The sequence below is a fragment of the Sinocyclocheilus rhinocerous genome, unplaced genomic scaffold (genome assembly GCF_001515625.1).
Source record: "Sinocyclocheilus rhinocerous isolate Xijiao unplaced genomic scaffold, SAMN03320098_v1.1 scaffold554, whole genome shotgun sequence".
In the NCBI taxonomy this organism is placed as follows: Eukaryota; Metazoa; Chordata; class Actinopteri; order Cypriniformes; family Cyprinidae; genus Sinocyclocheilus; species Sinocyclocheilus rhinocerous.
Window position 1 is genome coordinate 322,601 of NW_015627893.1, and position 16,657 is coordinate 339,257.

A 16,657-nucleotide genomic window follows, 5' to 3' on the forward strand; every position below is an offset into this window, starting at 1 on the left:
AGAACAACATCAATAACACATCACAGTTAAAGCCTAGCCGATCACGATCGCGTGTTTGATGAGAATCTCTACGCCACTATGATGAAGTAATAGTAAAGATGCTCCAGCCATGACCACGTCATCATGACAAACATATTGCACTTAAAAACAAACAAGACCAATCCATAAAAATATAGAAAAATAATTCCATCACTGGCCCTCAGAAGTCCAGGAGCTTCCTCCAACGAAAAAAAAATAAAATCAGAAAAAGTTCTTTAAAAAATTACTCCAGGCATGCAAACATTTTTTAACATCTGCTCAAAACCCTTTTACTGTAAGTCTGTAAGATTCATATGATGCTGTACAAGTTCAAAGTAGTTGAGCAGTTCAAAGTGCCACATGATACTGCATTTGTGCTTTATATTAGATCACAACGGAAGGTTTCTATTAGCATACTTCTTTAAATATGACTTCCGCTCAAACTGACCAAGATATTGTTCTCAAAAAGTCGTGAATACATCGTTTACAGTATTCTATAACATCGCTTTTTGCTTACAATGGTTTCAGTTACACTACTGTACTACTGTTCTACACACGAAACATAGAGGGTGCATTGGCACGTTCATTAATGATCGTTTAGACTGTCATCTACAACAAATACAGCGTTAGAACATCTACTCTGTCATTCTGCTAGTTTGAATGAATGTCAGTCACAAAAACACAATGTTTGAATACTACAAGCAAACCCACTCTTTTGTTTGTTTTTATAACCTCTGCCAGGCAAACCTAACGAAACCCGTCAAAGAAATCAAGAAACCTGTCGGGAAAATAAATATCATATTTTGCATAAAGGCAACAAAACCCATATTTAGGACCATTAAGATTTTTTGCTGATATTAAGCACAATTAAACTCACTTCTCAAATTCTCAATAAATAAATAAATAAATACAAAACTGCGATTGCTATTAGAACCATACTACTGCAATGTGAAAAAAACAAAACAACTATGCATTATTTAAATGTAAAAATATTTGTGCAGCATGGTAACTGGCTTTAATGTATGCTAATATTAACCGAAATATCATTGTTTTATTATGTTTTCCAGGAACAGACCAAAAACTATTTGATAATAATAACTAATAATAAAAATAATTTTATTATTATTATAACTTTAAAATGCATTACATAATTTTTTTTTAACAATGCAATATATCTTAATGGTCCTTGGTATTCTTTATGCAAAATATAAATTCTTATTCTTATTCTTATTTATCTTGTGACATTCACCGGTAGGCAGAATGAAATAAGAGCGAGCGAGAGACATTAAACACAGATGCTGTTTTTGGCTGAAGCTCACACCAGCGTGCTGATAGCGCAGGGGCTGTGTTTGCTGATCATGTGCTGTTCTCTGAAAGCTGTTTGAAGAGATACGGGCCGTGTTGGCTGGGTGCTATAGTGGGGTGTGCTGATAGGGCGGATGGCTTGACCCGAATGCTCTCAAAGAGTGACCCAAGGAGGGAGTCTGTAGCGCTGTGTCTGTCAGGGAACAGATGCTCCTGGAAGGAAGGGTCTCTCTGGCGCAGAGGAGGACTGCTAAAGATGGAGCCCTGTGAGGAGAGACGCGGACCAAACATTAATGAACTAATAAAGCGTCCAAACACTTTAAGTCAACTAGATTTTGAAGTGAAGATGTGCAGTAGTGAAGTAAGTATAGACATGTATTTTCATAATCATTTCCTCCATTAAGGCCTGTTAAGACCCGGTTTCACAGACAGGGCTTAGCTTAAGCCAGGACTATAGGCCTTAGTTAATTAAGATATTTAAGCAGCTTTTATAAAAATGCCTTAGAAGAAAATGTTACAGGTGTGCATCTTGAGACAGATCAATGGCACTGACATATTGTAAGATCTGTCAGAGCAAGATATTTTTAGTTAAGACCGCTCAAACATGCATTTTAGTCTGGGACTAGCCTTAAGCCTGGTCTGTGAAACCGGGGGTATATCAGTCACTTCAATGCTTCCTTTTAAAATCCTTTTTAGCAGCTGACAGTATACGGTTACAAAAAAAGAAGAATCCAAGGCACTTCTTCTGTTCCAAAAAAGTTAAAAACCCTTTATTCACATTCTGGCCATCTCAATAAACATTAAATATGTTTATTATATGTTTTTACACAAGGCTGAAGGCAGTGTGCAGAGTTTGAGCCATTTTTAATGTTTACTGAGATGGCCAGAATGTGAATAAAGTAGGGCTGTCAAAAATAACGCGTTAATGCAAACTCATTTTAACGGCACTCATTTTATTAACGCACGATTAACGCAGCGCACGATTCCTGTTTGACAACATGATTGCAGCGGCCAGGCAGCTCCCGTTCGAGCATATGCCTTGCACACAGCCTCCACCGAGCCATCACAGTTTCGCTCCAGAACAGCCCGTTTGACAGCGACTTGGCAAAAGATATGAGTGAGAGATGGAAACACACACCTATAAATCGTAAATCAATAGAAACTGATCATTTGTGGATAATTTGTGTTTTTTTATATATGACATTTATAATGTCAATAAAGAGTGGATTTCTCTGTTGTTCTGACGTGTCTCTGACAGTGTGTGTGTGTGTGTGTGTCAGTGAGAGTGAGACATTGAAAGTGAGTGAGACACTCATTATGTCTAACTAAAGTGCTTTTCTCTATTATTGCAGGTATGTGAGTGAACTTCTAAGAGGAGAGAAGTCTGTTTCTTGCTCAGTTGTGCTGCCAGTGTTGTGTCATCTATCACATGTGATGGAGGTCTCAGAAGATTATCCAGCATTCATGGTTAAGTTTAAGGAAACTTTCACAACAGACATGGACAAACGGAAGGAAAAAACCAACATCACATGGCTGAGGGTTGCAACAGCACTGGACCCTAAGTTTAAGGGCCTCAAATGTCTGAGCAGGGCTGACAGAGCTGAGACGTGGAGAGGGGGCTTGCACAGCAAGATTAACCAGTGACAACTGAGCCACCTAAGAAGAGATCATGTCTCAAGTCTGTGCCAGAGTCTTCATCTGATGAAGAAGAGGACTGTATTGAGAAATGTGTGAAGCGCTACAAGGCAGAGCCCTCTATTGGCATAGAGGACTGTCCCCTGCAGTGGTGGTCCAAACATGAAGGGGCACCCAGTGAGATGGCCTACCTTGCACGCAGATACTTAGCAACACCTGCCACATCCATACCTTGTGCCCTGTCATCTGAAAATGTAAACAGGCTTGTCAGTGCAAAGAAAGAGAAATAATGGGAACCTGTGGTTTTTCTATGTCCTTTTTTCCATGTGTTTAATAGAAGTTCTTTGAAAAACATATCTACCATCTTTGAAACATGTCTATGTTCTTTATGCTGTATGTTTAGGGTGGTTTCAGTAATAATAAATGTTCATTTTGCATGTTCAGAAGAAGTGAGCTGTAAACAGGCTTGTGTAAGTGCACAGAAAGAGAAGTAATGGGAACCTGGTATTTCTGTTCTTTTATCCCATGTGTTTAATAATAGACATGAACAAGTTCTATGAAAAACATGTCTATGTTCTTTTTGCTCTGTTTAGGGTGGTTTCACTAATAATAAACAGACATTTGCATAAAGCATCCATGTTTGTCCATGCCCATGTTGATTAGAGTATTAAAAACTTGAAAAATATTAATTTAAGGTACATTTAGAACAGATACAAATGTGTGATTAAGTTGCGATTAATCACGAGTTAACTCATGACAATCATGCGATTCAATATTTTAATCGATTGACAGCCCTAGAATAAAGGCTTTTTAACTTTTTTGGACCAGAAGAAGTGCCTTGGATTCTTCTTTTTTTTTGTTACAGTTGCTTTAAACCCAACCAAAGAGCACCTTCTGGGATTACTTCACAAGGTCTTTAATCAGCAAGTAGCGCTTCAAGATGACTCCTACGATCTGTTAATGTGAGGCTGTCACTGCAGGCTGTAGACATAGTGGATTTCACTCTCAGAAATAAAGGTACACAAGCTGTCACTGGGGCAGTACCTTTTCAAAAGGTACATGTTTGTACTGTTTTTACATATTAGTATACTGTATGTACATATTAGTACGTCAAGTGTACATATCAGAACCTAATAATAGGTACAAAAATGTACCTTTTGAAAAGGTACCGCCCCAGGGACAGATAGCTCTGAGTTTTGGTGACACCATGAAAGTCTGAACATGCACGCTTCAATTTCATTTTGACAGGAAACTGATAGTAAATTGGAGACTGTCCTTCAAAGTGTCAGTATTAATTTTCTCAAAATTTCAACATTCAAATTTTGTTTAAGGTATTTAAAGACATTGCATTGTACTTTTTTATATTGTTTGAGTTGTCTGTGAATGAAGGTGTTTTTTTTCTTCCACTTTTTAAATGAACACGTACAGCATCTGTAAAATGCATAATTCCTGTGAGAATTATGTGCTGTGTGCCCAGTTGCACATCCCGTTAGCATGTTTACAAATGAAAAGCAGCATAAGTGGACTGTTTTGGCATAAACGGCCCTGTGCTTATAATACATGCACTTCTGTGGTACAGTTTTAATGAATGAAAAAACACATGGTCCACATGAATCCAATTCAGTGAAAAGAACTGACTCAAATCTGGCTCCTTTCAGCAGGAATGGCTTCCCTGTTTGGGAAATCTTGTCTCTTGGTAGAAAATCTGCAAATAAAGTACAGAAGTAGATCTGTACAGAATTGTAGATTATTCATATTAAAATATTTAAATCTATGAAAATAATACCACACATGCACACAGTTAAGAAGAACAAATCTTTAACATGCAAAGCATTGCTCTTTGGAGTGAGCAGTACTTCATCAGGCATTTAAAACGGACACATCTTCAGCTGTTCTGTCTCTTTATTTTTGACAGACAATCACATTGTTTGATTCCCAATGTTAGATATTTTAACGGATGAGGTCTAAGCAGCAATCCACTTCGAATGAATACTCAAATCATCCATCAAAATGAATATAAAAAAAGCATGCAATATAATGCGTGAACAAAAACCAGACTGAAATCCACATTTGACTCGGTCTCCAAATGTCTGATCAGCATGAACTGATGAGACTCGCAGGGACACCAGGCATCTGTGTCTGTATGTGTGAGGTTCATCAACCATCTAACACATACAAGTGAAAGCCCCTTTAAAAAAGAACTGAAAGAATAGACTTGCATGAACATTAAGCAGCTATCATCAGACTGTTTGGAAAAAAAAAACATGCATGCAAGCCCCAGTTTCAGTGGGTGAGTAGTTCATGCATGTGAGCAGGCAGGCAGAGTAGGCATCAATAAATATGTTACAAAAAAACAATGGACCGTTTTAACCCATGAAGCACAGAAGGTGCAAAGAAACTTGCTTCCATACTGCTGTCTAGAGATCCGGCACTAGTACAGCGCCCATGCTTGCCTGCCCGAGACATGCAGTGGCATAGATCAGAGATGTACATCACACCTGTAACATCCCTCTGCTCTAAACTGATGGACACACAAAGATAGCTGAGACTCTCTGAACTTTCTGGGTCATTATCAACAGTAACCGACTGCCAGTTTGCTGTGTATACTCCATCTGTGCATACTGCTGCCTGTCATGAGCCATTTTAGCAAATACACATGAGCCAAGTGTATTTGAGCCATGCACTCTCAAACACTTGGATAAATGAAATATAAGACTAAAAGAGCAGTTTCAATACAGTGTACATACAGCAGACTGAGTGGAGTTTCTGTGCTTTTGCTGTATTGCAAACTGACCTGGAAAAAATAACATGAGATTTTTTTTTTCTCAAAAGTTGCCTTTATCTATCTACCAAAGTGGAGCCTGGTGGTTACTTCACACACACACAAAAAAAAGACAAAGTTGCTTTCTAGAATCTTCACTTTCTCTGTTAACACCTTATCTAGTGCGATAATCACAACTTTCAAGAAATATCACGTCTAAGTCACAGCTCTTACATGCACGGCCTCTGTCCGTTTAGCTCCTCTGCTTTTTCTTTTTTAAAGATTTGTCATTTTTGCCTTTGTTATGATAGGACAGTAATGAGATAGGAAGTGAAGTGGAAGAGGGAAAGGAGGACGGGATCAGGAACGGTCCGGGAGCCAGGACTCAAACTCAATACCCACGAGGCTATTGGCGCCAAAAGCTCCTCTGCATCTTAGTTTTCTTTCCGTTCGCCTGCTTTCCCTTAGTTTCCTTGTTTGGTAATTAGTTCCTTCTCACCTGTTCTGTTTTACCCTGATTAAGTTCCTGTTGTATAAGCCCTATGTCTCCTCAGTTCCAGTCTATATTTTCATTGGTCATGTTTCCCAGTGATTCACCAGAGTGTTCCGTGTTGGATTTAAGATTAAAGTCAGTTTTGTTTAATAAAAGCGATCCAAAATGTCAGTATCAGTAGTGTTAATCAGTAGGAAATGCAAGTGAATGGATGCACAAGGTGGATAAATGAAATATAAAATGCTACTTTTAAATGTGCCTTTTTTATTTCTAAAATGCAATGTTAAATTAGTTTAAATGTATGTAATATTGTACACTAAGGAACCAACAGTGAAAGGCCAAAATGGAGCTACCTGGACTGCTGGAAGCAGGTGTATTAGCGGGAAAGCATGCAAAGTGCCACAGCAGTGGAGGAGACCAAAGAGAGCAATGGGATGTTTTGCGGAAAGCAAACAAATCCAACTCTGCCGTTTCAAACCTGGGCTAAATCAGACTGACAGTCTGAGGGTGCAACCTTTATTCTCCAGCATTCAGAAACTACATGTCCTGGGCATGAAGTGCATTGTACACAAATCCTGGATTGTCCGCAAACTGTTGTGTTTGTCCTGATTTGCAGTCTACCAATAACAATAGAGTGACAGCACTAGGAAAACCTGTAAGTTGTGAATGCAGTTTTACAGTAAATGATATACAATGGAAATGAATTAGGATGATCAATTCAAAGATGTGAAAATACCCACTGTGTGTATAAATAGGATGTGGGTGTTAAATCACTAACCACTTGCTTATTACACAATTTTACAACTCATAAACCCTATACACTTAAACCTTAAAACAACTGTAGAAAAGTGATGATTTAAACAATGTTACAACTCTAAACGAAGAAAAAGAGCTTTTCTAAAATTATTTCTGCTTTTAAAATCTCCTAACTCTGAACAGATTTATTTTACTCAATATTATTGTTCAACAAAATTGAACCCAGAATATTATTTTAATAACACATCAGTTAAGCAAGATTGTGTGTGACCTTGCTTCTGTAAACCCCACAAGAGCACTGACACAACACTGCCAAGATCAAATACTGCTTGTGAAAAATGATTCAGAATATAAACAGTGGAGCTAGTCACAACACAGATGATCATTTGCGCACCGACTATTTTTTTCTTCATTCTGGGAATGCAAACTGCAAACCCTGGGACCCATACTGCAGTCATCTAATGTTACCAGTGAAAAAATAATTTGTAACATAATATGTGGAAAGATTAGGTTTAAGAAATGTTTCAACTTCAGGAAAATCATTCTACATAGGGAATCAAACAACCATAAAAACATAACATAGTTTCTGGTTTGACTGGCCAGAAAGGCAATCTGCTCATCAGTACATCAGATCCGCTGAACTCACCTGCTTCAGAAAGGTCACGCAGGGAGCTACTGAGTGCGCTCCGCTTTAGCCCCTCCCCCATGGCATACGTGTCATCCAGACTAGTGCGGCCCATGGTGCTGTTTCCGCTCTCCTTCTTTAGGCCCGACATGCTCTGAGACATACTGGGTCTGACCACTCCTTTCTGTTTCTCCAGCTCAGCTGCAAACATTCAAACACACATGCAGTCAACAATTTCATTCGTACAGCATTCAACTCCATAAAAACATCGTACACAGACAACAAGCAAGAGCTAAGCAGGGTTGCCAGGTTTTCACAACAAAACCCAGCCAACTGCTATTCAAAACTAGCCCAATCGCTTTTCAAGGGGGGTCCCCCGTTAAAAATCGCTTTCCGGGGGGGGTAAAATACAAGTTTTTTTGGTGGGATTCCCCAGTAAAATTCGCATTTCAGGGGCTAAACATCATGTTATTGGGGTCGCTTCAACCCACGGACTTGAAAAACAACCCGCGGCAACAGTGTAAAAATAGCTCAATTCCGTGGGAAAACCACAGACTTGGCAGATTTAGCGGATAGTCATTACGCATACTTCTCTACATTAAAGCTGATTTCAGTTTAATGTGCTTTATTTCCCATAACATACTAAAGAATCTTTAGCATAAAATCAGATGGCCATCTATCAGAAAGGAGGCAAACTTACTCACTTTTCGCATTTAAAAAAAAAAGAGAAATCTTAAGTCAAACGAGAAAAATGAGAAATTAAACATTGGAAAAAATGTCGAAGAATGTTGAGTTAGATGTAAAAATGTCATGAATTCTGATCTGACGTTCATGTAGCAGTCGCAATGCAAAAAATTCAGATGCATATCTGATTTATTTTCACATTAGAAGGTGGCCCAGATTGGAATTGAAAATGTCCGATTGATTTCTCCTTTTACGTAGTCATCCAAAAAATCTGATTTGAGCCACATTGGGATTCTGATTTGGGAATTAAGCCTCAGAGGCTGACCCTTACAATCAAACATGTAAATGAGCATTATAATATGATTGGATGAGTTCCTGCAAAGCTGAATATACATTAACATGTAAATAGAGACAGTCAGATCTGTAAAGTAAATGTGGGTGGGGGCACTGGTCTGCTCATTTCAAACAATTGGAAATACTCAACACACTCTCCACTATGCAATTATAACTCATTTGAATCTCATGCGGTTACTGTAACAGCTCCTATACAACTCCAGGTTGTGGTAATGAGACCATGGTTGTGAAATGCTAGATTTCATGAAGATGGTGAGATTTCTGATTTTCGCTCTTTATTCCTAACAACTGTAACTCTGCATCTGTTAGTACTGTCTGAAAACGACATTAGCATGGGCAGCTCACAAAACCTGCTTTGGTAACGGTGAGGATGAGGAAGAATAAAGGTCTGTTTACACTCTATCCGGTACTTTTCCATTTCCTGGACCTCAGAGATGGACTCTCGCAGGTCGCTGGTGAATTTCTTGCGGTCCTGAGAGTTGGGAGCATTCAAATTGATCAGGACTTTGAAGTCTGCACCAGGAATGGCTGAAGTCAGCCGGATACCATTTGGATAGACTGAGAAAACAAGAAAACATAATTTTACTCCATAACAATTAATATGAAGTAAAATAAATGAATGATATATTTCTTTGGATTCTTTAGGCTAGTTCACAGCACACTGATAAACTCCGACAGACGGCATCAGACACTTCGTCAGGTTTGGTCTGATCAGTGTTTTACCCCGTCTGTGTCTGTCGGATCACATTTTTTCGATGATTGAGCATGATGGATCGGCTCTTTTTGGGCCATGGAATGTCAGAGAAGTGATGTACTTTAATCTGGTGATTTTCTGCATCGGTCTGTGTCTGTCAGTGCAGTATGCAAGTGGCCTTTAGGATATATACAGCATTGCACAGGACTAAGAGTGCCATAAAACGAAGGAATCAAATATTTGGTCACACTTTATTTTAAGGTCCAATTCTCGCTATTAACATAAATATTTTTACATAAATATTTTTATATCTACTACTACTTTTGCCTCAATAAACTGCTAATTTTCTGCTTATTAATAGCTGTGGTCTGTGTCTGTCAGTGCAGTATGCAGTGGCCTTTAGGATATATACAGCATTGCACAGGACTAAGAGTGCCATAAAACGAAGGAATAAAATATTTGGTCACACTTTATTTTAAGGTCCAATTCTCGCTATTAACATAAATATTTTTACATAAATATTTTTATATCTACTACTACTTTTGCCTCAATAAACTGCTAATTTTCTGCTTATTAATAGCTGGTAAGGTAGTTGTTAAGTTTAGGTATTGGGTTGGATTAGGGATGTAGAATATGGTCATGCAGAATATGTGCTTTATAAGCACTAATAAACAGCAAATATGATAATAATAGGCATGCTAATAAGCAACTAGTTAATTATGAGAATCAGTCCCTATACTAAAGTGTTACCAAATATTTTTTTATATGTCAAAAACGAAAATGTCAATACATCACTGAATTAAACAACATAAATGTATTATTTACAGCATCCCACAACTTTAAGTCTGGTTATTGTCTATCTATTTGAGAAATGATTTGTTAATGTACATTACAGTTGTTTTATGAATAAACATTATTATTGATTCCTTATTATTAGTGCTGTCAAACGATTAATCGCGATTAATCACATCCAAAATAAAAGTTTTTTTTGTTTACATAATATACGTGTGTGTTCTGTGTATATTTATTATGTATATACAAATACACACACATACAATATACAGTATATTTTGAAAATATTTACATACATTCACATGTATATATTAATATATAAACAACATATTTTTCAAATATATATACATTCATGTATGTATATTTATATATACATAGTAAATATACACAGCACACACATATATTGTGTAAAAAGAAGAAGAAGAAGGGTTAGTCAACAGAAGAGACGGATGGCAGCGCGTGAGTGTTTTGCTTAATACTTGTTTATAGATCTGAAATTATTACTTGCTGCTAGGAAGGAATATTTAGTTTTCTACCTATTTCTACTTTGCTACGCTCCCTTTCACCCTCCCATCTTTCCTCCGTAGTGTCCTCCTCTCTTCCCTCACCTACCCATTTCTCATCTCTGGATGTGAATGCAGCAACTGATTGGATAAAAGCATCTGCAAAATGACTAAATGTAAATGTAAAAAAAAATTAAAAACTTTTATTGTGGGTGCGATTAATCGAGATTAATCGTTTGACAGCACTACTTATTATTTTAATGGCACTTCTAGCCTTCCATTCAGAAAGATTGGCTGTGTTCATATTTCTTACACTGGTTCTCAAAGAGCATCACTTGCATCCCGTACAGAGAGAAAGACTGCCTGAAACTATACGTCACTGAGTTTTTCTTCTTCTGGAAGATCTTGGTAACCTGTCACAAAGTGGCAGAAATCACAGTGATCAACACATGCTGATATTTGTCCATTCATGAGAGTATTTAGCTTTAGTAGACGATGTAGCATGCTCATGTCATGCGTTCTATGTGTCTTTGTGATCTCTCACCACCAGCAGGTCATTAAACAGAAAGATCTCCCGCTGGTGCTGCCCCAGTTTTTGCAGTCTGTTGGGATCTGGGACCTCGAACAGTCTGCAGTAGCACACCAGCCTGCGATGGGCCTGAGACAGCACCTGTAACACACACACACACACACACACACACGTGTTTGTTTCTCTGTCATGGTGGGGACTTTCCACCGACCGACGCCTATTTTTATACTGAGCTATAATATTTTTTTTTCTCTTCTACTGTTTTTATATAGAGCTAGCTATAAAACTATAACCTAACACACCCTAACCCTTTATTTACCTTTTTATTATTGTTTTCACCAATGAGAATTTCCCCAAAGCAAGGAAGTTTTGTCACATTTAGCTCACTTATGAGGGCATATTTGCATCCAAAAGATGAAAATTCTGTCATCATTTACGTTCCCTCAAGTTGTTCCAAACCTGTATGAGTTTCTTTCTTCTGCTGAACACAAAATAAGTTATTTTGAAGAATGTTGGTAACCAAACAAGTTGATGGTTGCCATTGACTTCCATAGTATTGAAAAAAAAAAATGTTATGGAAATGAATGGTTACAAGCAACAGTTTGGATACCAACATTCTTCTAAATATCTTCTTTTGTAACAACTTTTGTAACAATATGAAAGTGAGTAAATTAATTTTCATTTTTGGATGAACTATTCCTTTACGTACTGTAAGTGCACACACACAGTCAGATTAATTTACTGTACATGACATATGAAGCATTTCTTGAAAAAAAAAAATGCTATGGAAATGAATGGTTACAAGCAACAGTTTGGATACCAACATTCTTCTAAATATCTTCTTTTGTAACAACTTTTGTAACAATATGAAAGTGAGTAAATTAATTTTCATTTTTGGATGAACTATTCCTTTACGTACTGTAAGTGCACACACACAGTCAGATTAATTTACTGTACATGACATATGAAGCATTTCACTCAGCTTTTAACTCTTGGAAGAGTATTTTTGTGAATGTGAGATTACATGTTGGTTCTGTTACCAAATCTATACATACTGTATCAGTATTTAAATTATGTATCTAGAGTTTTGAAAGGACAAAGAAAATGTTTTACATCCAGTGCAAAATATCCAGTTATTGATTTTAGATATGACATAGATATCCAGATATGACATTTGGAAAGAAAATTACACAGGGAAAGCGACTGTGGTAGTGAAGCGTGGAAAGAAATAATGATTTGTCACACACAGATGGACAGCTGCTGTATTTATACATCATAAAAAAAATACTTACACATCCAAGGCCATGCTGAAGTGATCCCATCTGTAATGCAAGAGGCAAAGTCAAGTGTGTGTGTACTAATGCAATTCTCTTTACTAAATTCAAAATGGTCATATCTGAATTGTTGAAGAATGACCAACTGACGGCCTCTCATTATCTTCATTAATTACACAGATGGTGTTTAAGAAGAAGGTCAATGACTGGGGATTCAAAATAAAAGTCTGCATCTTTTAGCAAATGTACTACAGTTTCATAAAGCAGGAGTATGATGAACCTACTTGCTTCTTGCCCACAATGAGTTTCTCCACCTTCTGCACCTGAGACACGTGGTCATCATTGGTTTTGAGCTCCTTCTTCTGGATCCGCTCGTAAATCCCAACCAGCATCTCCCGAGGGATGTCCTCGCCATCATCAACCCCTTCCAACACAAACACAAGACTGCCTTTACAGCTGTATCTGTTTTGTTTTCCTATCTATCCAGAGTTCAGTTGACGGATGTGATTTACGGATGTGTGTGTTTCAATCTAAACCTCGCAGATTCTTGACAAAGTCCTCAAGTTTCATCTTGCGTTCCAGCTTGACGTTGGGGCTGTACATGTCTGTGTTGAGGAGGATGATGGCAAAAGCCAAGATGAAGATGGTGTCAGGGTTTCTGAACTGACGGACCACATCAGGGTTACAGATGCAGTAGCGCTGGCTGAACAAAGACATATACCAGATCACTGTAACTCTGATCAATCATGTTAAAACATTACAATATGAAGCAATGAAATTATCTTTTTAGAATTAGTGCCGCTTGTATATTTGTCTTTTCTAAGTTATAACACTTCATAATGATAAAAAAAAAAAGATGTATGTATGTAGATGTATGTTGCTTGATAACACACCTGAAAGCCTCGATCAGGCGCTCCACCTTCTGTGCCTCGCCCTGAACCCGGATTTGAGCCTGGAATTTCCTCAAAGCTTCATCCAGCTCCATCACTGAGAAATCCAGCTCATCCACCACACAGCTGCAACAGACACACACGCACTCCTAAAAATAAAGCTGCTTCACCATGCCAAAGAAGAACCTTGTTGTCTAAATGGTTCCATTAAGAACCTTTAACATCTGAAGAACATTTCTGTTTCACGAAAGCTTCTTTGTGGCGAAAGAAGGTTCTTCAGATTATAAAAAGGTAAGAAAGAGATGGTTCTGTGACTGAATGGTTCTTTGTGGAACCAAAAATGGTTCTTCTATGGCATCGCTGTGAAGAACCTTTTAAACACCTTTAATTTTAAGAGTGTGCCCTCAAACGTCAACACATACTTGCTGCATGCCACAATTGCCAGTTTGCACAAACAGGGTACAGAAAAAGTGTTTTGTTTTTAAATACATTATCAGTGGAAAAACTAAAATTAGTAGCCTAATTGGGAGCAAAAAGGTTGCAAGTAGCTAGGTTACAAATTTCACTTTAGTTACATGGTTGAATAGTTGATTTTGACAACCACAGTCAGAGATACTGTTTGTGTAAAAATAGAAGAGGTCCACTTTGTCTGAATTAGATATTGAATGTGTTTAAAACTAGCTACTGTATGCTAGGTTCATTTTATTTTAGCTAGTTTTTCTAAAACATTCTCTACAAAACATGGGATTTATGTAATTTGTGTATTTTATTTGTGGAACGTGGCAATTATAAACTATGAAAACTGATATCATGTAGATGAATAAATGAAAAAAAGGCAAATACGTACTCTAAAACATCCCTGTTGAACTGTTTCTGTCTGTTCCCGAGAAATTCTCCAATCATTTGTCTACTCAAGCCTTTCCTCTGCAGCAGGAAGTGGGCCACACCTACAGGTGTATCAGGAATAAAGCCCCTCTCCATCAGGTACTGGATGCCCTTCTCTGGCTTTCTGAAAGTACAGAGTAATGACCCTGAAACATTCCACCCTAAAACATTTTCAGGGTTGGCACAAAATATATTTTGAAAAAGAAAAAAAGTTATTACACCAGAATTTGAGAATTCTAAATTAGGATTTAGGAATTATCAAATAATAATTAAAAAGAAAAAGGCTGAAGGATAGACATAAAAATATGATTGAAGTGCTGCACTGAATTCAGCCCAATCAAAACATACATAATATACAATAATATTAATATCACAGTCACACTTTATTTTAAGATCCATTTCTCACTATTAACTACGACTTTTGAACTCCTACTCCTAATGTGCTGCTTATTAATAGTTAGTAGCGTAGTAAAGTAGTAATAGATAAGTTTAGGTATGTGTATGATTAAGGGATCTAAAATATGATCATGCAGAACAAGGCACTAATATGTGCTTTATAAGTACTAATAAACAGCCAATATGCTAGTGATATGCATGCTAATAAGCAGCTAGTTAATAGTGAGAATTGATCCTTAAATTATCCCTTCATACCCAGTGATAAAATATGTGACCCTGGAGCACAAAAGCAGTCTTAAGTCGCTGGGGTATATTTGTAGCAATAGCCAACAATACATTGTATGGGTCAAAATTATTGATTTTTCTTTTATGCCAAAAATCATCATCAAGTTCCATGAAGATATTTTGTAAATGTCCTACTGTAAATATATTAAAACTTAATTTTTGATTAGCAATATGCATTGCTAAGAACTTCATTTGGACAACTTTAAAGGTGATTTTCTCAATATTTTGATTTTTTTGCACCCTCAGATTCCAGATTTTCAAATAGTTGTATCTCGGCCAAATATTGTCCTATCCTAACAAACCATACATCAATGGAAAGCTTATTAATTCATGCTGTATAAATCTCAAGTTTGATAATTGTAATACATACTTGTTGAAGAGGTTGAGGCCGATGCGGTATTGCCTCTTGCGCATGATATCGCTGCTGAAGGCCGGAGAGTCCCAGCTGTTGCGAGTGTCTTTGTGGTAGGTCTGTTTGCTGAGACTCTCGTCTCTAGATGGCAGTTCTGAGTTTATCGTGTCAATGGAGTTTGAATTGCTGTTGATGCTGTCATTGTCTCCGTCTGAGAAGTCTGACTCGGACTTGCTCTGCCGCTTGCCGTTGGCGGCCAGGTGGCTCTCCAGCTGCCGGTGTCGAAGCGGCTCTTCATCTCCAGAGAGCGAGGGGACTCTAGGAGGTAGCCCTTGTTTGGGACGGGGTCCGGCTGCGGTGCGCTGGTGAATGTTGCGGTGGCTTGTATCTGCTGCGCTGTCGCTGGGAGGCTCGATGGTCAGCAGGGGTAAGCCCGGCCCCTGGCGCTCGAGGGAAGGAGTGTCCGTGTCCAGCTTCTCATTCCTGGCGTCCGTGGGCGGCTGGACCAGCGGAGAGAGCTCCTCTTCATCGATGAAGAGCGTCACGTCGCAGATCTCATCATCCTGATGCTTGCTCTCCTGACAAACTGCTTGCTCGGGCTGCAGACTACGGCAGTTCAGTGCATCGTCGATCGACTCCGCCAGTGACTTCACTTGCCTGGAGAAAGTGTCCTCTAGCTCTGTGATTGTGTCTGTCAAGTCGTTTTGAGTTTCTGGGGCTTCCAAAATGACTGGGACCATCTCTGCAGCCTTCACCATGCCTCCTACTTGGCTGACGTCGTCCAGGAGAGACATTTGCCTCCCCTCCAAAACAGAGCTGTGGGCTTTCTCAGGCCCCTCAAAGGAAAGCTGCATCCTCATGTTGGACAGAAGGATCCTGCGGGTCATGCGGTTCTCCGACATTGAGCTCCTGAGGCGCTCAAAGTTCTTGTTCATCTGGTATTGGCGGAAAGCTGTCTGGATGGTGCGCGCTGCATGGCGGGTTATGAAACGGCCTCCGTATTTCCGCTCAAGCATTTCCACCTTTGAAAACCAAGAAACATATGATTAAAACAATATCATAACAAACCAATTAGGGTTAATTAGAAGGTACAACACATTGTGTATAAACAATAGTGTTTAACATTAAACAATTTTTGGTTCCACTTTATTTCAATAGTCTGCTTTATACATTCTACTAACTATAAGTAGCTTGCAACTACATGTCAACTAATTCTCAGTAATGTGCAACTACATGTCTACTAACTCTCAGAGTAGACTGTTAGGTTAGGTTTAGGGTTAGTAGAATAAATTTACATATACTTGCAAAGTTTCTCATAGTCAGTATGTTGTATGTTGTGGACCCATCAAAATAAAGTGTTAGAAGATATGAAGCAGACAGTCTACTAATACTCTACTGACTGCTAGTTGACATGTAGTTGCAAAGT

At 38.2% G+C, this 16,657-nt stretch overlaps 1 protein-coding gene across 5 annotated transcripts in view; it reads right to left on the reverse strand.

The window, feature by feature from the left end:
* Positions 1 to 1,169: 1,169 nt before the first annotated feature.
* LOC107736949 (IQ motif and SEC7 domain-containing protein 1-like) overlaps positions 1,170 to 16,657 on the reverse strand; it is a 92,193-nt gene continuing 76,705 nt past the window's right edge. For all 5 annotated transcript variants that reach the window (XM_016548332.1, XM_016548336.1, XM_016548334.1 and 2 more), the window contains 11 exons: positions 15,250 to 16,253; positions 14,161 to 14,322; positions 13,317 to 13,439; positions 12,960 to 13,126; positions 12,708 to 12,847; positions 12,442 to 12,471; positions 11,165 to 11,290; positions 10,934 to 11,033; positions 9,028 to 9,189; positions 7,615 to 7,794; positions 1,170 to 1,587 (listed from right to left, as the gene is read on the reverse strand). In XM_016548332.1, coding sequence (XP_016403818.1) covers positions 1,574 to 1,587; positions 7,615 to 7,794; positions 9,028 to 9,189; positions 10,934 to 11,033; positions 11,165 to 11,290; positions 12,442 to 12,471; positions 12,708 to 12,847; positions 12,960 to 13,126; positions 13,317 to 13,439; positions 14,161 to 14,322; positions 15,250 to 16,253 — 2,208 coding nt within the window. In that variant the 3' untranslated portion in view covers positions 1,170 to 1,573. The remainder of the gene's footprint in view (positions 1,588 to 7,614; positions 7,795 to 9,027; positions 9,190 to 10,933; positions 11,034 to 11,164; positions 11,291 to 12,441; positions 12,472 to 12,707; positions 12,848 to 12,959; positions 13,127 to 13,316; positions 13,440 to 14,160; positions 14,323 to 15,249; positions 16,254 to 16,657) is intronic.